At 41.2% G+C, this 23,234-nt stretch overlaps 1 protein-coding gene across 7 annotated transcripts in view; it reads left to right on the top strand.

Moving 5' to 3' along the window:
• S100PBP (S100P binding protein) overlaps positions 1 to 23,234 on the top strand; it is a 42,253-nt gene extending 19,019 nt beyond the window's left edge. For 6 of the 7 annotated variants that reach the window (XM_033227255.1, XM_033227253.1, XM_033227258.1 and 3 more), the window contains 2 exons: positions 17,469 to 17,556; positions 20,295 to 23,234. In XM_033227255.1, coding sequence (XP_033083146.1) covers positions 17,469 to 17,556; positions 20,295 to 20,409 — 203 coding nt within the window. In that variant the 3' untranslated portion in view covers positions 20,410 to 23,234. Of the gene's footprint in view, positions 1 to 11,709; positions 11,761 to 17,468; positions 17,557 to 20,294 lie in introns of all 7 variants that reach the window. The other variant, XR_004440979.1, reaches the window with a different exon arrangement.

Below are 23,234 nucleotides of genomic sequence, written 5' to 3'. Positions count from 1 at the left end.
TTGATGCTCAGTTTGTCTCAAATTTGATAAATAGGAGCCCCTTCAAGATGACTCTTGTTCCTATTGACATGATCCCATTAATCTTTTTTTAATTGTAAAAAAATACGTCTAACATAAAATGTACCATCTTAACCATTTTTAAGTGCACAATTCAGTAATGTTACATATATTCACATTGTTGTGAAACATATCTCCCGAACCTCTTCATCTTGCAAATCTAAAACTCTATACCTACATAACAGTTTCCCTTCTCTCCCCTCAGTCTCTGGTAACCACCATTCTACTTTCTTTTCTTTTTTTTTTTTTAATATGACTACTTTAGATACTTTTTGTAAGTGGAATCATACAATATTTATCTTTTTGTGACTGGCTTATTTCATTTAGTATAATGTCTTCAAGGTTCACCCATTGTGGCATGTGACAGGATTTCCTTCCTTTTTAAAAATTTTTATTTTTATTTTTTTCTATTTTTCTCACCACTCAATTTCCTTCCTTTCTGAGGCTGAATAATATTCCATTGTATATATACACACCATTTTTTTTGATCCATTCATCTGTCAGTGGACATTAGGGTTGCTTCCACTTCTTGGCTATTAGGAATAGTGCCACTATGAACATGGGTCTACAGATATCTCTTTAAGACCCTATTTTTAATTCTTTTGGATATATATGCAGAAGTGGCATTGCTGGACCATATGGTAGGTCTGTTTTTAATTTTTTGAGAAACTTTCATACTGTTTTTCACAGCAGTTGCACCATTTTGCAGTCCTACCAACAGTGCACAAGAGTTTTAATTTTTCCCCATCCTTGCTAGCACTTGTTTTTTTGTGCTTTTTTTTTTTTTTGAGTCTGGAGTCTCGCTCTGTCACCCAGGCTGGAGTGCAGTGGTACAGTCTTGGCTCACTGCAACCTCTGCCTCCCACATTCAAGCCATTCTCGTGCCTCAGCCTCCCAAGTAGCTGGGACTACAGGCACACTCCACCACGTCTGGCTAATTTTTGTATTTTAGTAGAGATGAGGTTTTGCCATGTTGGTCAGGCTGGTCTTGAACTCCTGAGCTCAAGTGATCTCCCCATCTCGCCCTCCCAAAGTGCTGGGATTGCAGGTGTGAGCCACTGCACCTGGCTTGTGTTTTTGTTTTTGTTTTTGTTTTGTTTTGTTTTGTTTTTTTACAGTAGCTATCCTAAAGGGTGTTAAATCAGTATTCATTGTTTTTGTGTCACAACTAAGTATTGTTCACTGAAAAGCCAAGTAGTATATTATGGCTTTATTTTCTTTCTTGAATTGTTTATTTTTGTAGAGTTGTTAATTGCTTCACTTTCTTTCATTGAATTTTTTTTTCAGGAGAGCTTTTTCCTGGAGCCTTCTGTTCTACTGCTCCAATTTGCACTGCTTGTTCTTTAGCCCTGCAACAGAGCTGTCATCCCAGGATTTTCCTCTGCTGCCCTCCTGGGTCGAATCCTGTTTCTTGGATCCTGTATCTTCCTCTTTCTTATTTTTGGTTTTAGTAGAGGACATCCTCTGAGAATATCTAAGAAAGGATGCATAGATTTTTTTTGTCTCTGCATTTCTGAGCATGTCTTTATTCTATCCTTATACTTGATTAATAGTTTGATACAGAATTCTAAATTTAAAATCAATTTTTGCTCAGAAATTTGAAGACATGGCCGGGCGCAGTGACTCACACCTGTAATCCCAGCACTTTGGGAGGCTGAGGCGGGTCATCACAAGGTCAGGAGTTTGAGACCAGCTTGGTCAATATGGTGAAACCCCATCTCTACTAAAAAAAAAACATACAAAAATTAGCCGGGTGTGGTGGCAGGCGCCTGTAGTCCAGCCTGGGTGACAGAGCAAGACTCTGTCTCAAAAAAAAAAAGAAATTTGAAGACATTCAGTACTGCTCTTAAGAAGTCTGTTATCAGTTTAACTTTTATTTATTTGTATGTGATCTGTCTTTTTCTCTCTGGAAGTTCTTTTTTTTTGTTTGTTTGAGACAGAGTCTCACTCTGTTGTCCAGGCTGGAGTGCAACAGCATGATCTGAGCTCACTGCAGCCTCCACCTCCCGCGTTCAAGCGGTTCTTCTGCCTCAGCCTCCCAAGTAGCTGGGATTATAGGCACCCGCCACCTGCCTGTAGTCCCAGCTACTCGGGAGGCTGAGGCAGGAGAATCACTTGAACCCAGGAGGCGGAGGTGGCGGTGAGCCGAGATCACGCCATTGCACTCCAGCCTGGGCAACAAGAGCGAAACTCCGTCTTAAAAAAAAAAAAAAAAAAGATAAGCATATTGGACTAAAAACTTTCTTTTTGCACCTTTGGAATTCCTCCCTTCTGCCTTTCTCTGCCCCCTCTAATCCCCAGGCAAGATTTACCACTGGTCTAGTGTCTACTGTCATTAGTTTGTATTTTCTAAAGTTTTATGTGATGGAATCATATGCTATGTACTCTTTTGAGTCTGGCTTCTTTGTCTCAACATAATTATTTTGAAATTCATCCATGTTGCATGTTTATTTCTTTTTATTGCTGAGTAATATTCCATTAAATAGATTTAGCCCTAAGTGAATGTTTACCCATTCACTTGGATGGGCATTTGGCTTATGTTCAATTTTTGGCTATTACAGCTAAAGCTGTTAGGAACATTCATGCACAGATCTTTGTATATTGACTGGGTCATATGGTGGGTGTGTGTTTAACTTTTTAAGAAACTACCAAACTGTGTTCCAAAGTAGTTGTACCATTTTTTATTTCTATTAGCAGTTGTATGAATTCCGGTTGTTGCCAGCCTTACCAGCAGTTGGATATGGTCACTATTTTTAACTTCTTTGCCAAGTTTTTAATTGTAAAATACACATAATATACACATAACCATCTTTTAAAAACCTTTTTATAGAAACAGTTGGGCTGGGTGCAGTGGCTCACGCCTGTAATCCTAACACTTTGGGAGGCTGGGGTGGGCGGATTACCTGAGGACAGGAGTTCGAGACCAGCCTGGCCAATTTGGTGAAACTCCGTCTCTACTAAAAATACAAAAATTAGCCAGGCGTGGTGGCAGATGCCTGCAATCCCAGCTACTCGGGAGGCTGAGGCAGGAGAATCGCTTGAACCCAGGAGGCAGAGGTTGCAGTGAGCCGAGATCATACTATTGCACTTTAGCCTGGGCGACAAGCAAACCTCCATCTCAAAAAAGAAAAAGTTGTAAGTGTACAGTTCAGTGGTATTGAGTATATTCATATTGTTGTACAGCCATCACCATATCCATTTCAATAATTTTTTGGTCTTGTACATCTGAAGCTTTGTTTTTTATTTTTTTAAAGATGGAGGTCTTGCTATATTTCCCAGGTTAGGCTCAAACTCCTAGGCTTAAGCAGTCCGCCTCCTCAGCCTCCCGAGTGTCTGAGACTACAGGCACACATCGCTATACCCACTAAAAATCCAAAGCTCTATACCCATTAAACAATAACTCCACATTCCCATCTCCCTTTAGCCCCTGACAACCACCATTCCACTTTATGTGTTTATGAATTTGACTACTGTAACAGGAACCTCACATAAGTGGAGTCAGACAAAGTGGTATTTGTCTTTTTGTGACTGGCTTATTTCACTTAGCATAATGTCCTCAAGGTTCATGTTTGTTGTAGCATGTGTCAGAATCTCCTTCCTTTTTAAGACTTAGTAATATTATAGTGTATGGATGCCACATTTTGATTATCCATTTATACATCAATGGACACTTGGTTTTCTTCCACCTTTTAGCTATTGTGAATAATGCCGCTATGCATATGCGTCTACAAATATCTTTTTGAGACCCTGCTTGCAATTCTTACGTACTGAGAAAAGAAGAGGAATTGCTAGATCATATGCTAATTATATATTTTTTTATTTTTGTTTTATTTATTTATTTTTTTGACATGGAGTCTAGCTCTGTCACCCAGGCTGGAGTGCAGTGGCACAACCATAGTGCAGTGCAGCCTCAAACTCCTGGCATCAGTCTCTTGAATAAGGTTAAACTACAGGTGCACACCACCATGCCTGGCTAATTTTTTTTTTTTTTTTAATTTTTAGAGACAGGGTCTCACTGTGTTGCTCAGGCTGGTTGTAAACTCCTAGTCTCAAACTATCTTCCCACTCCAGCCTCTTGAGTAGCTGGGATTATAGGTACATATCACTGCACCCAGACTATTTTCTTTTACTTATTTGTTTTTTGAGACAAAGTCTCAGTCTGCCACTGAGGTTGGAGTACAGTGGTGTGATCTCAGTTCACTGCAAGTTCTTCCTCCCAGGCTTAAGCAGTCCTCCCCACCTCAGCCTCCCAAGTAGCTGGGACTACAGGCTCACCACCACACCTGACTAATTTTTGTTTTGTTTTGTTTGGTTTGGTTTGGTTTTAAGATAGTCTTGCTCTGTTGCTGAGGCTGGAGTGCAGTGGTGCAATCTCAGTTCACTGCAACCTCTGCCTCCCAGGTTCAAGCGATTCTCCTGTCTCAGCCTCCTGAGTAGCTGGGATTACAGGCGTGCGTCCACCACACCTGGCTAATTTTTCTATTTTTAGTAGGGATGGGGTTTCACCATGTTGGCCAGGCTGGTCTTGAACTTCTGACCTCAAGTGATCTGCCCACTTTGACCTCCCAAAGCACTGGGATTATAGGCTTAAGCCACCGCACTCAGCCTAATTTTTTGTATTTTTGGTAGAGACCATGTTTTACCATGCCACCGCACCTGGCCACCTATTTTCTGTTTGTTTGTTTATGTTTTTTTATTTTATTTTATTTTGAGACAGTCTTGCTCTGTTGCCCAGGCTAGAATGCAGTGGCGTGATCTTGGCTCGCTATAACCTCCGCCTCCTGGATTCAAGCAATTCTCCCTGCCTCAGCCTCCCAAGTAGCTGGGATTCACCCACCACCACGCCTGGCTAATTTTTGTATTTTTAGTAGAGGCGGGGTTTCGCCATGTTGGCCAGCCTGCTAACTCCTGACCTCAGGTGATCCGTCTTCCTCGGCTTCCCAAAGTGTTGGATTACAGGTGTGAGCCACCATGCGCAGCCTATTTTCTGTTTTTTAATGAGAGTCATCCTAATGGCTGTGAAGTGGTCAGTTTTTATAATTTTAGACATTCTAATGTATGTGTAGTGATATCTCATTGTAGTTTTCGTTTGCATTTTCCTAATGAGTAATAATGTTGTGCTTATTTGCCATCTGTATATCTTCTTTGGTGAAGTATTTTTTGCTCATTTAAAAAATTGGATTATTTTCTTCTTATTGAGTTTTGAGAGTTCTTTAAATACATATTCCAAATGCAAGTTTCTTTGCCAGATAAGTAATTTGGAAATATTTTCTCCCAGTGTATGCCTTGTCTTTTCATTCCCACAAGTGTCTTCTAAAGAACAGAAATTCTGCCAGGCGCGGTGGCTAATGCCTGCAATCCCAGCACTTTGGTAGGCCGAGGTGGGCGGATCACAAGGTCAGGAGATGGAGACCATCCTGGCTAACACCAGGTGAAACCCCATCTCTACTAAAAATACAAAAAAAGCTGGGCATGGTGGCGGGCGCCTGTAGTCCCAGCTACTCAGGAGGCTGAGGCAGAAGGATGGCGTGAAACCCGGAGGCGGAGATTGCACTGAGCCAAGATCACGCCACTGCACTCCAGCCTGGGTGACAGAGTGAGACTCTTTCTCAAAAAAACACAAAAATTCTTAGTTTTGGTGAAGTAAGTTTATTTTTATTTATTTTTCTTTGTAGTCACTGGTTATAGCAGATGAGGTAAGTTTTAATTAGGTTTTTAAAAATTTCGTGGGTCGGGAACGGTAGCTTACACCTGTAATCCGAGCACTTTGGGAGGCTGAGGCAGGCGGATCACCTGAGGTCAGGAGTTCGAGACCAGCCTGACCAACATGGAGAAAGCCCATCTCTACTAAAAATACAAAATTAGCTGGGCGTAGTGGTGCAAGCCTGTAATTCCAGCTACTCGGGAGGCTGAGGCAGGAGAATTGCTTGAACCTGGGAAGAGGAGGTTGTGGTGGGCCGAGATAGCGTCATTGCACTCCAGCCTGGGCAACAAGAGCAAAATTCTATCTCAAAAGAAAAAAAATAAGATATGGATTATGCTTTCATGTGGTATCTAAGAAATCTTTGGCCGGGCGCGGTGGCTCAAGCCTGTAATCCCAGCACTTTGGGAGGCCGAGACGGGCGGATCACGAGGTCAGGAGATCGAGACCCTCCTGGCTAATACAGTGAAACCCCGTCTCTACTAAAAATACAAAAACTAGCCGGGCGAGGTGGCGGGCGCCTGTAGTCCCAGCTACTCGGGAGGCTGAGGCAGGAGAATGGCGTAAACCCGGGAGGCGGAGCTTGCAGTGAGCTGAGATCCGGCCACTGCACTCCAGCCTGGGCGACAGAGCGAGACTCTGCCTCAAAAAAAAAAAAGAAATCTTTGCCTGAAAGAAAAGGCCCCCAAAATTTTCTCCTATGTTTTTTTTCTAGAGGTTTTATAACTTTAGGGATTACATTTAGATCTATGATTGTTTTAAAATATATTCTGTATGTAGTGCAAGATATGGATTAAAGCATGTAATCCCAGCACTTTGGGAAGCTCAGGTGGGAAGATTGCTTGAGCCCAAGAGTTCGAGACCAGCCTGGACAATGTGGTGAAACCTTGCCTCTACCAAAAAAATTAAAAAGTTAACCGGGCGTGGTGACACACACCTGTAGTCCTAGCTACTCAGAAGGCTGAGGCAGGAGGATTGCTTGAGCCCAGGAGAGGGAGGTTGCATTGATGCACCACAGCACTCCAGCCTGGGTGACAGAGTGTAAGACTGTCTCAAAAAAATACATATATATATAGAGAGAGAGAGGAATGTAAGGCTTATCTTCTTGGCACATGGATATTCAGTTGCTTCTTTACCATTTATTGAAAAGACTGTCCATTCTGCATTGAATTGCCTTTGTACCTTTGTCAAAAATCAGTTGTCTCTAGAAAAATCAGGTTTCAAGAATAAAAAAAAGACTAATGGGTTTCCACTAGTGTTCTTATTTTTCTATTGTGTTGGCTTTTGTAGATTCTTTGCATTTCCATATAAATTTTAGGATCAGTATATCAATTTCTTAAAAAAGGCCTGCTGGGATTTTGATTGGGATTGTATTGAGTCTATATAAATAAATAAAACTGAGAGAGAATTAACATTTTATTTTGTTTTTTTGAGATGGAGTCTCACTCTGTTCCCTAGGCTGTTGTGCAGTAGCGCGATCTCAGCTCACTGCAACCTCTGCCTCCAAGATTCAAGCAATTCTCCTGCCTCAGTCTCCCAAGTAGCTGGGTTTACAAGCACCTGCCACTACACTCAGCTTAATTTTTTTATTTTTAATACAGGCAGGGTTTCACCATGTTGGCCAGGCTGTTCTCGAACTCTTGACTTCAAGTGATCAGCCCTCCTCAGCCTCCCAAAGTGCTGAGATTACAGGTGTAAGCCACCATGCCTGGCTGAGAATTAAAACATTTTAATATTGTTTCGATTAAAGTCTTCTCTAATTTCCTTCGGAAATGTTTTGTAGCTTTTGTACAGTCTTGCACATCTTTTATCCAATTTATCCTTGAGTGTTTCATATTGTGATTATTTTTTAAATGATCTAGTTTTTAAAAATTCAGTGTCTGTTCATTGCTATTATATAGAAATGTAATTGATTTTTGTGTCTCGGTCTTATTTTCTATAACCTTCCTAAATTCTTTTATTAGTTTGATAACTTTTTAATAGATTTTATCAGGTTTTCTCTATAGGTTATCATATTGTCAGCAAATAAAGAAATTTTTACTTGTTTCTTTCTGACTTGGATGCCTTTTATTTACTTTTCTTGTGCTGCCTAGAACCTCCAGTTAAGTACAAATGAGATCTTTTCTTTTTTTTTTTTTTGTTGTTGTTGTTGTTATTGTTGAGACAATGTCTCACTCTGTTGCCCAGGCTGGAGCGCAGTGGCATGATCTCGGCTCACTGCAACCTCAGCCTCCTGAGTAGCTGGGATTACAAGCATGAGCCACTGCACATGACCTAATTTTTTGTATTTTTAGTAGAGACGGGGTTTCACCATATTAGCCAGGATGGTCTTGATCTCCTGACCTCGTGATCCGCCCGCCTTGGCCTCCCAAAGTGGTGGGATTATAGGCATGAGCCACCATGCCCAGCTGAGATCTTTTCCTGTTGTTGACTTCTTTTTTTTTTTTTTTTTTGGGATGGAGTCTCGCCCTGTCACCCAGACTGGAGTGCAGTGGCTCGATCTCAGCTCACTGCAATCTCTGCCTTCCAGGTTCAAGCAGTTCTCCAGCCTCAGACTCCCGAGTAGCTGGGACTACAGGCACCCACCACCATGCCTGGCTAGTTCTTGTATTTTTAGTAGAGGTGGGGTTTCACCATGTTGGCCAGGCTGATCTTGAACGCCTGACCTTAGGTGATCCGCCCACCTTGGCCTCTGAAATTGCTGGGATTACAGGTGTGAGCTACTGCGCCCAGCCAGTTTTTTGTATTTTATCAGAGGTGGGGTTTTGCTATATTGGCCAGGCTGGTCTCAAATTTCTGACCTCAAGTATCTGCCTGCCTCTGCCTCCCAAAATGTTGGGGTAACACGCGTGAGCCATTGTGCCCAACCCTGTTACTGATTTTAGAAAAACGTTTAGAACTGGGCACGGTGGCTCATGCCTGTAATTCCAGTGCTTTGGGAGGCCGGTGTGGGAGGATCACTTGTGCCCAACCTAGGTGATAGAGCGAACCCTGTTTTGTTACTAATTTTTTTGAGATGGGGTCTGGTTGTGTCCCCCAGGCTAGAGTGCAGTGGGGCCATCACAGCTCACTGCAGCCTCAACCTCCTTAGCTCAAGTAATCCTCTTACCTTGGCCTCCAGAGCAGCTGGGACTACAGGCAAGTGTCACTATGCCTAGCTAATTTTTAAATTTTTTTGTAGAGATGGTTTCCAGCTTTGGCCTCCCAAAGTACTGGGATTATGAGCATGAGCCACCATGCCCGGCCTGTGTTCTGATTTCTATTCCTAGATAGATAGATAGATAGATAGATAGATTTTTTTTTTTAAAGACGAAATCTCGCTCTGTCACACAGGCTGGAGTGCAGTGGCGTGATCTCAGCTCACTGCAAACTCTGCCTCCTGGGTTCCCACCATTCTCCTGCCTCAGCCTCCCAAGTAGCTGAGACTCCAGGCGCCCGCCACCACGCCCAGCTAATTTTTTTGTATTTTTAGTAGAGACAGGGTTTCACCATGTTATCCGTGTTAGCCAGGATGGTCTCCATCTCCTGACCTTTCTTTTTTAAAAAATAGAGACAGTAGCCAAGCATTGTGGTGGCACATACTTATAGTCCCAGCTACTTGGGAGACTGAGGTGGGAGGAACCCTTGAGCCCAGGAGGCTGAGTGAACCAATGTCGTGTCATGGCACTCCAGCCTAGGTGACGGAGTGAGACCCTGTCTCTAAAAAGTTAAATAGAGATGGCATCTCCCTGTTACCCAGGCTAGTCTCGAACTCTTAGCCTCCCAAAGTACCACAATTACAGACATGAGTTACCATGCCTGGTCTTGTTTTCTAGCTTTTTAATGTGGAAGATCAGATCATTGATCTGAGAACTTCCTATTTTCTCGAAGCATTTTAAGCCATAGGCTCCCCTTTAGGCACTGCTAGCTGCATCCCACACATTTTGATATGTTTTCATTTTCTTTTTCTTTTTTTCTTTTTTTTGTTGTTTTTTGAGATAAAGCCTTGCTATGTACCCAGCCTGAGTGCAGTGATACAATCATGGCTCACTGTAACATCAACCTCCTGGGCTCATGATCCTCCTACCTCAGCCTCCCAAGTAGCTGGGACTATAGGTGTGTGCTGCCAAGCCTGGCTAATTTTTTGTATTTTTTGTAGAGATGGGGTTTTGCCATATTGCCCACACTGGTCTCAAACTCCTGGGCTCAAGTGATCTACCCACCTGGGCCTCCCAAAGTGCTAGGATTACAGTATGTGAGCCACTGGGCCTTGCCTTAATTAATTAATTAAAAAAAAATTTTTTGAGACGGATTCTCATTCTATCACCCAGGCTGGAGTGCAGTGGTGTGGTCTCAGCTCACTGCTATCCGCACCTCCTGGGTTCAAGCAGTTCTCCTGCCTCAGCCTCCTGAATAGCTGGAATTTCAGGTGCACACTACCACACCCGGCTTATTTTTGTAGTTTTTTAGTAGAGATGGGGGGGTTTCACTGTGTTGGCCAGGCTGGTCTCGAACTCCTGACCTCGTGATCTGCCTGCCTTGGCCTCCCAAAGTGCTGGGATTACAGGCATGAGCCACTGCTCCTGGCCTCCTTAACTTACTTTTATGTTTAAAGTAGATGTCTTATAGACAGCATTTAATTGGTGGCTGGGTCTTCCTTTTTTTTTTTTTTTCCCAGTCTTACAATCTCAGTCTTTAATTGGAACGTTAATCCATTTACATTTAATGTACAATCCCATATGGCTGGATTAAAATCTACCATCTTGTTACTTGTTTTCTATTTTCTGTTTCCTCTTTCATCTTTTCCTGACTCATTTAATTTTTGTAGTATTTTTTAGTATTCCATTTTATCTCCATACTTACTGCCTATACTTATTTGTTGTATTTTTGTTATTTTAATAAATTTATTATTGTTATTATGGAGATGGGATCTCACTCTGTTGCCTAGGCTAGGGTGCAGTAACATTATTATAGCTCACTGTAGTCTTGACTTCCTGGCCTCAAGCAATCCTCCCACTTCATCCTTCAAAGTGCTGGGATTACATACCCGGCATGTTATTTTTATCTTAAACAGTAAGTTACCTTTTTTTTTTTTGAGACAGAGTTTCACTCTTGTTGCCCAGGCTGGAGTGCAATGGCACGATCTTGGCTCACTGCAACCTCCGCCTCCCAGGTTCAAGCAATTCTTCTGCCTTAGCCTCCCTAGTAGCTGGGATTACAGGCATGTGCTACCACACCCAGCTATTTGTATTTTTAGTAGAGACGGGTTTTTTTCATTTTGGTCGGGCTGGTCTCGAACTCCCGACCTCAGGTGATCCGCCCACCTCTGCTTCCCAAAGTGCTGGAATTACAGGCATGAGGCACTGCACCCGGCCATAACAGTAAATTATCTTTTAAAGACATCATCTAAATGGAAAAAATAGCCTTTTATATGTACTCACATACTTACCATTTTCAGTGCTTTTGATTATTTTCTATAGATTCAAGTTTCGATCTGGTATTATTTTCCTTTTTCCTAATGAACAACTTTTAATGTTTGTTGTAGTACACATCTACTGATGATGAAGTCTCTCTGCTTTTATTTAGAATGTGTTTATTTTGCCTTCATTTAAACAGCTTTTTATTTTGAAAAATTATAGACTTACAAGAAGTTTCAAGGCTCACATCAGTTGTTTCTCTTCCCTCAGGGATCGCAGTTCTCAGTAGTATGAAAGCGTTTGTTTGATGTATTTTGCCTAGTTTCTAGTAGCTTGTAATGAGAGGTTAAGTCCCCCATTCATCTTAGCTAAAAGTGGAAATATCTGCTTTGGTTTTTATTGAAGATCATAAACAGCAATGGTTATATAAATTGTGATTCTGAATTTCCCAGGACTGTTGAAGACATTCATGTATCATTCAGTATCCCCTGTATCACTTCATAAATGAGTTATATAATAACTCCTGTTTCTTTTACTTTTTGCCTTGCCTGAAAGGAAAATCAGTCAAGATTTCTACTAGATCATCGCAGTTTTGTTGACCTAGAGGTGACACATTTGCATTCTTGCCTTCTACTTATTTTTTTCTTTTCATTTATATTTTATTAATCTATTTATAAAAGCAGTAGCCCATGTTCCCTGTAGCACATTTTTTCTTTCCTTCTCTCTCCATTCCCTCCCCTGAATTAAGTACTTTACATTGCATGGAATAGAGACATTATGATTGCCTTTAAGTAACTGAGCTTAAGGATTTACAGGAAAAGATGATTAGATGAGACTCTTTTCACCAGGCCTCGTAGTGAAAAGATTTAACCATAGAGCCGAACTACACGCTCCATCAGAAATGTGTGCCTCTGACCAAGCGGGACAGCTCATACCTGTAATCCCAGCACTTTGGGAGGCCCAGGCGGGCGGATCACGAGGTCAGGAGTTCGAGACCAGCCTCGCCAAGATGGTGAAACCCCATCTCTACTAAAAATACAAAAATCAGCCGGGCATGGTGGCGGGCACCTGTAATACCAACTACTTGGGAGGCTGAGGCAGGAAAATTGCTTGAAACCGGAAGGCAGAGGTTTCAGTGAGCCAGTATTGAGCCACTGCACTCCAGCCTGGGCTAAAGAGTGAAACTCTGTCTCAAAAAAAGAAAGAAAAAAGAAATGTGTGCCTCTGTTCCCTATTGGGATTTTCCCTAATCTAATCTGTTTCTGTGACCAGTACTTTTCGCTGCTATTTAGCTATCTCAAGTAACTGTTTTTCCTTCTTAGAGCCCTGCGTGTGTGCTGTTCTCTCTATTGTTCTCGTTACTAAAGCTCACATTAACTTTTCAAAGGAGAGTATTTGATTGGTTTACTTAATGACCTGCTGGTACCAGGCAGCCTTCTAGGTCATTAGGTCATTAGCCAGCTGAGAGAGTCTGTTCTTTGGTCATGTGCCACACTTGATTGAGTTAGGGTCATGTGGGTGGTAAAAAGTGTTATGTCCTATAAAACCTGTCAGAATTGGCGTAGCAGGTACTCAGCATTATCCATCCTCCTCCATTATGATATAAAAATTGATTCACTTTAAACTTAAGAACAGTTATTAAACTGGATGTTTCCCTAAAACCAGTCACCTTCATATTTATAGATTAAGATTTAGATGAATTATTGACTTCATTCCTGAAATATTGGGGGTTTTTCCCTTCTTTATTTCATTCATAGTCACAAAACAAAGGACAGTCTTTACCACCTTTTAGCCACAACTTAAAATAAAACCATGGTACTGATTGTTGGTCCAAGAAAGTCCATCTGTTAGAGACTATGAAGAGAAGAGAAAATTCAAATGTTCCCATTCTTGTTAGCATCTCTAAATTTGGAGGAAGATGAGATTGAAACTATAAGCTGAAATGAGGCTTTTGGATTATTAGCCCCACCTGGGTTTGAATCCTGGCTTTTCTGATTTACTAGATGATAGATGAGTATCTTTTTTCTTTTCTTTTCTTTTTTTTTTTTTTTGAGACAGTGTCTTGCTCTGTCACCCAGGTTAGAGTACAGTGGTATGATCGTGGCTCACTGCAGCCTCCACCTCTTGGGCTCAGGTGGATCCTCCCAGCTCAGCCCCCTGGAGTAGATGGGACTACAGGTGTGTACTACCACACCCGGGTACTTTTGTAGAGACGGGATTTCACCATGTTGCCCAGGCTGGTCTTGAACTCCTGGGCTCAAGCCATCCGCCTGCTTGGCCTCCCAAAGTGCTGGGAAAGAGTATTTTTTTATAAGCTTCAGTTTACTTGTGAATAAAATGGAGGTTATAGAGTTTACCATCTGTGACTGTTAGAATTAAATTACAGGATACGTGCAAAGCAGTTAGCAAAGTGCCTAGCACGGAAGAAGTACTTGATAAATGTTAGCTCCCATTATCTCTAGATCATTAAGTCTTTTTATTTATTTATTTATTTTTTTTGAGACGGAGTCTCGCTCTGTCGCCCAGGCTGGACTGCAGTGACTGGATCTCAGCTCACTGCAAGCTCCGCCTCCCGGGTTTTTTACGCCATTCTCCTGCCTCAGCCTCCCGAGTAGCTGGGACTACAGGCGCCCACCACCTCGCCCGGCTAGTTTTTTGTATTTTTTAGTAGAGACGGGGTTTCACCATGTTAGCCAGGATGGTCTCGATCTCCTGACCTTGTGATCTGCCCGTCTCGGCCTCCCAAACTGCTGGGATTACAGGCTTGAGCCACCGCGCCCGGCCTAGATCATTAAGTCTTACTAATAATAAGGGTTAAACTAGTCTAACAATAAGTTAGTTACTAGTGCTAAGGAAAATTAAAATTTTTTGGTACATAAGCTGAGATCTGATTATTAAGCCCTTAGACATATGGCTATATGATTTTTACTTTCTAATCTCAACTATGAAATGTTGGTCCCAGAAAATTTTTTAAGGAAAGTCAGTCCTGTGATAATCTTATATTGTTGGATTTCTGACTTTGTCACTAGATATGTGACCTTGGGCAAATTAGTTAACTTTTCTGTGCCTCAGTTTCTTTATAGTTTTATATACTTTTGTGTGTAAAATGGGGAAAATACCTTAGAGGATTGTTGTAAAGAATAAATGAATTGATATATATAAACTAGCACATAGGACAGTGCCTTTATTTATGTAAACAGGCTCGATATATAGTGTTACTTTGTAAATTGCTGCTGCTGGATTTGACTCCTAGAAGTTAAATATTTGAATATTAGGCCCCTTTGGCCTAACTGGCTATTCTTCTCATCATTTAATGTGAATAGATATGTTTGTAGGAGATTTATTATCTTTAGTTTCCATTGCCAGATTAACTTTCTAAAATGCAGGTGATAAGAGATGAGTGAGCTGAAGGACATGTTCGATAGATAATCTTGTGGTTCCATTTTGATGGACACAGAATTTCCATATATTGCTAGTCCTCCTTTGTGAAGCTTTTGTAGGGAAAATGTATCTTGAAATTTTTATAAAGCTGATTCTCCCCTCCCCTGCCTCCCATTGAAATGTCCTTTTTGGGTGACCACAGGGAGTGGAGTGCTAGCAAGGTGAAAGTGGGGTATTGGAAAGGCAATTTGAATTGAGACCTTTGATTTTAGCTTTACAAATCCAGCAAGTAAGGAATTTCCTAATCAAGAGTTACTTCCCTTCACGAGGAAACTCATTTCTGATTTATATTTCCTTCTCAAGGAGTGACAGTAATGCCTTTTCTTTCCATATGAGTGAGATCGAACATTGTTTTTGTAATGTTTATTGATCATTTGCGAGTTGTATATTCATGCCCTTGACCTTTTTTTTTTTTAAATAAAGAGACTGTAGATAAAGGACATTAAACTTTTGCCAAGTATGTTTCCAATATATTTTTTATTTTGTCAGTTATCTTTCATTTGGTCGTGCTTTTTTAACAGTAGAGAAACTTTTAATGAAATCTATACATTTTTCCTAAAAAGTGTTATGGTTAGAAAAATATTTGAGTGCCATAAAATGTCATAGTTTGTGTGTGGATGGATCCATTTAATAAAAATTTTTCCTTAAAATTTCACAGGATTTGCAGAGTCTTTGCAAGCTAACATAGGCCTGAGGCGCTAACATCATAATAGCTAGCACTCACTGCACACATGCTGTGTGCCATAGCAGTGTGCAAGGTCTTTTATGTACAATATTCCTAAAACTCAGCTTCAAGCTAAATTGTATTATCTGCTTTTCATAGATGAGTAGTGAGCCCTGAAGAAGTGAAATAATTTGCCCAGGGTCACAGAACTAATTGATGGATTGAAATTTTAACTCAACTCTGCCTAACTCCAAAGTATATAGTATACTTTTTCTACAAAGCTTTACTTTTTGAGGCTTCAGATAAATTATATTTATCCTAAAAGTTACATTACTTTTACTAGAACTTGAAAATATGAATCTATAGCCTACTGAGACTGCTCTTGATTCCCGAAAGCACAGGAGATAAGGTAATGAAAAACATGTAAACTAGCTGAAAAGTCTCCACTGTCTAGGGCTTTGATTTTCAAAGTGTGGTTCTCAGCCACACTTAGTGACTCACACCTGTGATCCCAGCACTTTGGGAGGCCAAGGCGGTGGATCACTTGAGGTCAGGAGTTCCAAGAACAGCCTGGCCAACATGGTGAAATCCTGTCTCTACTAAAAATATAAAAATTAGCCAGGCATGGTGGCAGGCTCCTGTAATCCCAGCTACTTAGAGGAGGCTGAGGCAGGAGAGTCACTTGAACCTGGGAGGAGGAGGTTGCAGTGAGCCGAGATCACACCACTGCACTCCAGTCTGGGTGACAGAGTGAGACTCCATCTCCTATCCCCCACCACCCCCGCAAAAAAAAAGAAAAAAAAATGTGGTTCTCAGACCACCATCATCAGCATCACTTGGGAATTTGCTTGAAATGCGAATTCTCAGGCCCTACCCAGATCTGTAGTTTTCTGATTATGTATAATCAGAAAGTCTGTAGGCTAGGCCCAGCAATCTGTTTTATAATACCCCAGTTGGTTATAATGTGTGTTAAAATTTGCAAACCACTGATCTAGGGAAATTGTTTCCTAACTAGTGTTTTATTTCTGCTTCTATTGAGTTTTAGCCTAGTCTCAACGGTTGAGTGCAAAATTAGCATTATTGCATAGTGGCAAGGACATGGAGTCACACAGGAGCTAATTGAATCCTGGGTCATCAAGAATTTCAGGGCCGTGCATGGTGGCTCATGCCTGTAATCCCAGTACTTTGGGAGGCCGTGGTGGGTGGATCATTTGAGGTCAGGAGTTGGAGACCAGCCTGGCCAACATGGTGAAACCCCATCTCTACTAAAAATACAAAAATTAGCCAGGCATGGTGGCAGGCGCCTGTTGTCCCAGCTACCCAGGAGGCTGAGGTAGGAGAATCACTTGAACCCGGGAGGCAGAGGTTGCGGTGAACCGAAATCACGCCATTGCGCTCCAGCCTGGACGACAGAGCAAGACTCTCTCAAAAAAAAAAAAAAAAAAAAATAATTTCAGGCAAGTTCACCTCCCTGAGCCATAGTTTCCCATCTTTGAAATGATATTAATAAGATCTATCTCCATATAAGATTTTTTTTAGAATTAAGTAAGATAATATGTAAAGTGTCTAGTACATTGCCAGGATCCCAGGTGTTTGAGAAATTGCATCTAGCAATTTTTCTTGTTAGCAAAGAGCGCCCACCTCCATCTGTTCTAAACTCCTCTTGTTTCTTGAATGTATTTGCTGTCTTTTGTCTCTGGGGCTTTGTATTAACTTATCTCTTGGACATCTAACCTCCTACCCCTCTTTGCCTCACTAATTTTATACATCCTTTAGATCCCTGCTATAGTTACTCCCCTTGGAGGGGGCTTTCCCTAACCCCCACCCCCCAGTCTCTATAGCAGTCTGTATTTCTATCACTGCATTTATCACACCACTTTGGAATCATCTGTCTCCTGTATAAACTTCATTGAGGCAGTGTCTTGTTCACTGCCATATTCCTAGGGACAAGTAAAGTTCCCTGTATATTGTAGGAGCTAAGTGTTGAATGAATGAATGGTGGCTGCCACTATTGCTTCACCTTCACCCTCCAAGAGCAATCTCCCCATTCTGGTTTATAGTTTCTGTGCTCACTGCTTGTGATAATCATAAGTATGTATTGTTGAGAACAGTGCCTTTTTTCTCTTTCCCTGAAAGCACATACTTTAATGTTGGCTGACATAGTAGTTCACTCAGCTGTTTCCTAACCACCGATCCCTCTGTATCACAGGTATCTCCGGGGAGCTTTGTGCCTTGATGGATCAAGTTCATCATATGCAGCACTCAAAATGGCAGCATCCTTCGGACCTCACCACGCGGTGAGTGGGTGATTAGAAGAAGATGGAAAAGGGTAGAATGGCTGGGCGCGGTGGCTCACGTCTGTAATCCTAGCACTTTGAATGGCCAAAGTGGGTGGGTCACTTGAGGTCAGGAGTTTGAGACCAGCCTGGCCAACATGGCGAAACCCCATATCTACCAAAAATGCAAAAATTAGCCGGACGTGGTGGCGAGCGTCTGTAGTCCCAGCTACTTAGGAGGCTGAGGCAGGACAATTGCTTGAATCCCAGTGGCAGAGGTTGCAGTGAGCCAAGATGGTGCCACTGCACTCAAGCCTGGGTGGCAGAGCGAGACTCCGTCTAAAAGCAAAAGGGTGAAATTTGGCTGCAGGAGAAACATAGTGGGGAGTAGGGGTTGGAATTGCTTAATTCAAGAGGCGGGGTGAATAAAGTGATGCAGTATAATGGAATAAGAACTGGACTGAGGCTGAGCACAGTAGCTCACGCCTGTAATTCCAGCACTTTGGGAGGCCAAGGCAGGAGGATTGCTTGAGCCCAGGAGTTCGAGACCAGCCTGGCCAGTGTGAGACCCCATCACTACAAAAACTACAGAAACTTAACCGGGCATGGTGGTATGTGTCTGTAGTCCCTGAGAGTGCCTAAGAGAGGAGGATTGCTTGAAGCCCAGGAGCTTGAGGCTGTGATGAGCAGTGATTGTACCACTGCACTCCAGCTTGGGCAACAGGGTAAGACCCTGTCTCAAAAAACAAAACAAAAACTGGGCTGAAATTCAGGAAACCTGAGTTCTAATACTAGCTTTGCAACTTGGTGCCAAAGGACCTTCCTAATTCTGAAATCTTCTGGAATTTTTTTTTTTAAGACTCAAATTTAGTATTACAGTTCTCTGGATTCTTGATGCAGTGTGGCTGTACAAATTTATTCAGTTACTTTGATTCAGATACTCAAAAACCTTGGAATCATCTTTTACTCTTTTCTCTCTCACCCCATATTCAGTCTACCAGCAAATCCCATAGGCTCTGCATATACAGTTGTCCTTGGTATTCATGAGGGATTAGTTCCAGGACCCTCTTTGGATACCAAAATCCCCAGATGCTTACATTCCTTATATAAAATGCCATAGTGTTTGCATAACCTGTGCACATCCTTCCATATACTTTAAATTATCTCTAGATTACTTATGATAACTAATACAGTATAAATGCTATGCAAATCGTTGTTATACTGTATTGTTTAGGAAATAATGACAAGGAAAAAATGTCTGTACTAATGTTCAGTACAGATGGAAGCATCCATTTTTTTTCTTTGACTATTTTTGACCCATGGTTGGTTAAATCCATGGATGTAGAACCCATGGATATGGAGGGTCAGCTGTATATCCAAAGCCTAACTATTTCTCATCATTTGACCTGGATTGTTGCAAGTCTCCTAAATGCCCTCCTTGCCAGTGCACTGTTCACAACTCAGCAGCCAAAGAAAGAGATTCTTTTAAAGCATCAGTCAGATTTGCTCAATATTTCCTAGTGGCTTCCCATCTCACATCTTCCCATTCTTGTAATCCCCTACTAAAGCCTATATGCTTTGACCTATGTTCACCAACCTCATCTCCTAATACTCTTCCTCTTGCTTTAGGGCCTTTACGGTCATGTTCCCTCTGTAGTTGTCAAAATTATATCATTTCTCAGAAGGAAAGGCAGTATAGTGTAATTGTTATTAGATAAATTCTGGAGTCAGATGTGAATTCAAATCCAGGTTCTTCTACTTACTTTACTGTATGACTTTGGGTAAGTTATTAACCTGAGGTTCAATTTCCTTACCTATGCAAGGACTTAATGAAAATACTAGTAGGATTGTCACAGTATTAAGTGAGGAGAGGTATTTAAATAATTCAGCAAGTACTTGCATATAGGGATAGATAAATGTCAGGTACTGTTACAGTTATTTTCAACCCTGGCTACTACTCATAATCACCTGCGGAGATATCTAAAAATACAGATGTTCGTATCCTGATTCCAGGTATTCTAAGTCATTAAGTCTGGGAGGAGGGAGAGGCCAAGAATCCATATCTGTATTTGTTTGTTTTTTCTTTTTCTGTTTTTAAATTTTAGAATCCATATCTTCAGAAAGTTTCCTAGATTGTTATTAGGAGCACTTTTAGAGTCGAAAATGCGATCAAATTATCTTAGAGTGTCTTGCTCAGAACCCCAGCCCAGCACATAACTAAGAAACTTTACTTTGAGTCTGTGCTGTTAATTTTTCAGTCTCAACTTGCAATGTGATACTCACATGATGACTTACCTTTCTGGGAATTTATTCTAATTTTAACTGCTGTGTCCTGAGCAACCTTGAGCTGTGTCAGACAATGAGGTCCTTCTGGAGGTACAGGTCTGATGCAAACAATGAAATATAGATCCTATCCTAAGTTCTTCTGGAGGAAGAAAATGGTTTTTTTTTTCCTCCCCTACTTAAACATTATTACGTTAGTTTTCCTTAGAACATTGTGTATATGGCACATATCACCATACTGCGTATGGGAATTAGGTGGCTTTGGGAGTTGGAAAGCAATAGCACTTATGGTGTGGTGTTCATATAAATAAAATAATATAAAATTTCTAAAATTGCGAGAATTGAAATGTAAAATTAATACCTGATTTCCAGAAGTAAAGATTTTCTTAAAATTGTTGTGCTGGCCTTTTTTTTGTGCACAAATAGCCATTCTAGTTGAAATAGCCTTCCTGTTTGTACTCTCCCTCTCTTGATAGAAACTACGCCCGCCGACAGAAACATCTGCAAAGATACAGTCTGACTCAGTGGGTTGACAGGAACATGCGAAGCCACCATCGGTTCCAGCGTCTCCCAGACTTCTCGTACAGTTAATTTGTCTCATCCGATCAGCAACGAAGGTCCCTACACCTAGGGTCCTACTTGGAGCAGCATTTCATGTTCTTTTGCTGTTTTGTGCTTTGCCAATTTTGAATTTTATTTTTCACAGATTTTAATTTAAAAAACTCGTCACCTTTTGGAAATGCCCATTGCTGACTTGAATTTTTTTGTATGAAGTCCTTCCTGATATTGTGTGTGTGTGTCTGTGTTTAAGCAAATGTTTGGTTGGTATAGTTTTTTTGTTTTTTTAATTTAAATTGAAGGTAGCTGCCTCCTGAAAGCCAGCATTAAGCCAGAACACCCAGGCTCAAGCAAAAGACCCACCTCTCTGCAAAGGCAAAGTCTACTTCTGGTACCTCAAAGAATCATTGTTCAGTCTCCCATAAGGAAGAGATTCTTTACCAGGCTGTGAGCCAGTGTTACATGACTTGTGAATGGATATAAGTTACTTTTAACAATCCCTCTTACTTTTTTATTTGAATCCTCTGAATACCTGTCAGTATTTTAAAGTTGGCAATCCAGGACATTCTAAGTAAGATGGAGCGGGAGAAAAATCCTATTGAAAGGACAAATTAAAATAGTAAATCCTCTCCTCTCCCTTCTGTATGTACTAGCTGCCTTGATTTTTTTTTTTTTTGGCGGGGGGCGGGGGGGAATTTTTTTCATTCTTTATTGAACTTATTTTGCACAATAGTGTTTACAAATCTTATACATCTTACTTTGACAGAAGACTTATAATACCTTGTGGTTTTGAGACTGGTTGTCTCCTTTGCCTTCAAGGATTTTCCTTTTTCTTTTTACCTCACAGTGACCACTCTGCTCGTTAGTATTCTAGTGGCAGTATTCTTGTAACCTGTTAGACATGGATATGCCTCTTCACGATGGCCTCCTTGCTCTCTTTAGAGCTGCCCACTCAGAGTCTTGACTCTAGGGCAGGCTAGTGCTATTGTGGTGTCAGTTGGTATTTAGTTTCATTTGCTGAACCCCAACTTTAAGTATGAGTGTTAGTTAGGGAGCCTCCATTCTGTGGGAGAGTGTGGAAAGGCACTCTTTTGTCTCCATTATTAGTTAACAAGAGGTGTCTTTAGACCCTAGATGTTACCATCTCATTTGGTCAAACCCCTCATACCTAGTTTCACATAGATGCTAACATGGATGTAATATAGTTGTGACTAAGCCTATGCACAAAAAGCATTACCTGATCTTAAGGTTTGGTATTCTAACCAAAGTTGACAGACTGCATCTGTCTTAATGGATATCTTAGGAGTTGGTTATTCTTTTTCTTTTCTTTTTTTTTCTTTTTTTTTGAGACGGAGTTTCGCTTTTGTTGCCCAGGCTGGAGTGCAGTGGCGCGATCTCTGCTCACCACAACCTCCGCCTCCTGGGTTCAAGGGATTCTCCTGTCTCAGCTGGGATTACATGCATGTGCCACCATGCCCGCTAATTTTGTATTTTTTAGTAGAGACGGGGTTTCTCCATGTTGGTCAGGCTGGTCTCGAACTCCCGACCTCAGGTTATCCGCCCACCTCGGCCTCCTAAAGTGCTGGGATTACAGGCATGAGCCACCGCACCTGGCCGGTTATTCTCTACAGATAGCTGTAGACATCATTTTGGGAAGTTTTGCAGTCTGGCATTTGTGCTGTTGTTCATTCTCTGTGAAGGTTGTTCATAGTTGCTGTAGCCTCTGTCTGGTTTTGTGATTTCATCAATCCCATCTTTCTGTGTAAGTAACGCATTCTAAACATCCTACCCCACTTTAGAAACTGACTTGGGGAAAGCTTGGTCATTTAAACCAACAATAAATTTGGATGAATGTCCCTAAGTGTTTACTGTTTTTATCCAGTCGAGGATTTGCTTTTCCTTGAACATTTGGTTTAAATTCTGGGGCCAAAATGCAAAGGAGAAGTTCTATTCAAAGGCAATTGTCGAAATCTATTATTTTAGTTAGCCTACTTGGCATTTACTACATCGGTCACTTCTCCAGGCTGCCCTAAATTAGGTTGGTGGAGTGAGACATGCCAAACATCCACCTTTGGGACCACAGCATAGTTAAAATTAAATGTAGTTGGAATAGCTAGCATTGCAGCTGTCTAGTTCCCTACAGAAAACCCAAGGAGTGAAGGGACAGGATTTTGCTTAGGCAAAAATCTAAGACTCATGTTCTTGCCCTCCTGGTACATGTGGTTTTGAGACTGAACGTGTATAATAGGAGCACTGCCTTTGCCAAATCAAATGAGTGACAGGTTAACTAGAAAATGTGACAATCACATTTCCTCTTAGCTCAAATAATTCTGTTTTTCCAAAGCTTTAGCAGCTTAATTAAATCTGTTGGACTGGGGGAGGAGAGAGCTGTTCTCTAGTGGTTAACATGGTATTCTTTAAGAAGAAAAAACAAAGCCAAAGAAAACTCATTATCTGGCATGTTCACCTTAAAGATGGTAGTGGGTATAATCTGGAGTTTTCATCTCTTTTCAAAGCTGGATATCTCTTATATTTGGTGTTGGCCTCTAATATTGCAGTTGGAATTCTTGCTGTATTATTTTTTAAGTAAGTGTTATGTGCATTTAACTGCTTTCTTCATCCATGATGACATTCCCACTATGGGGGTCTTGACAAAGCAGAGTAAAAATATGCTGTTTACATTGTTTACTTTAAGGAGCCTGAAATAACCTGTAGTTTCTAATGCAGGCCCTGATTTACTTGCGTTGTCAGTTTCAATTATGAAACTGAAGTTTGGTGCCTCCTCTTTATCATGTTTTTTCTCTTGTAGCAGTTGTGTTTAATGTCATTAAAAAGAAATAAAAGTTCTTCGTCAGTGA

The sequence above is a fragment of the Trachypithecus francoisi genome, unplaced genomic scaffold (genome assembly GCF_009764315.1).
Source record: "Trachypithecus francoisi isolate TF-2019V2 unplaced genomic scaffold, Tfra_2.0 Lachesis_group12, whole genome shotgun sequence".
Taxonomy (NCBI): Eukaryota; Metazoa; Chordata; class Mammalia; order Primates; family Cercopithecidae; genus Trachypithecus; species Trachypithecus francoisi.
The sequence above is the reverse complement of the archived record's forward strand: the minus strand, read 5'-3'. Positions and strand labels throughout refer to the sequence as shown.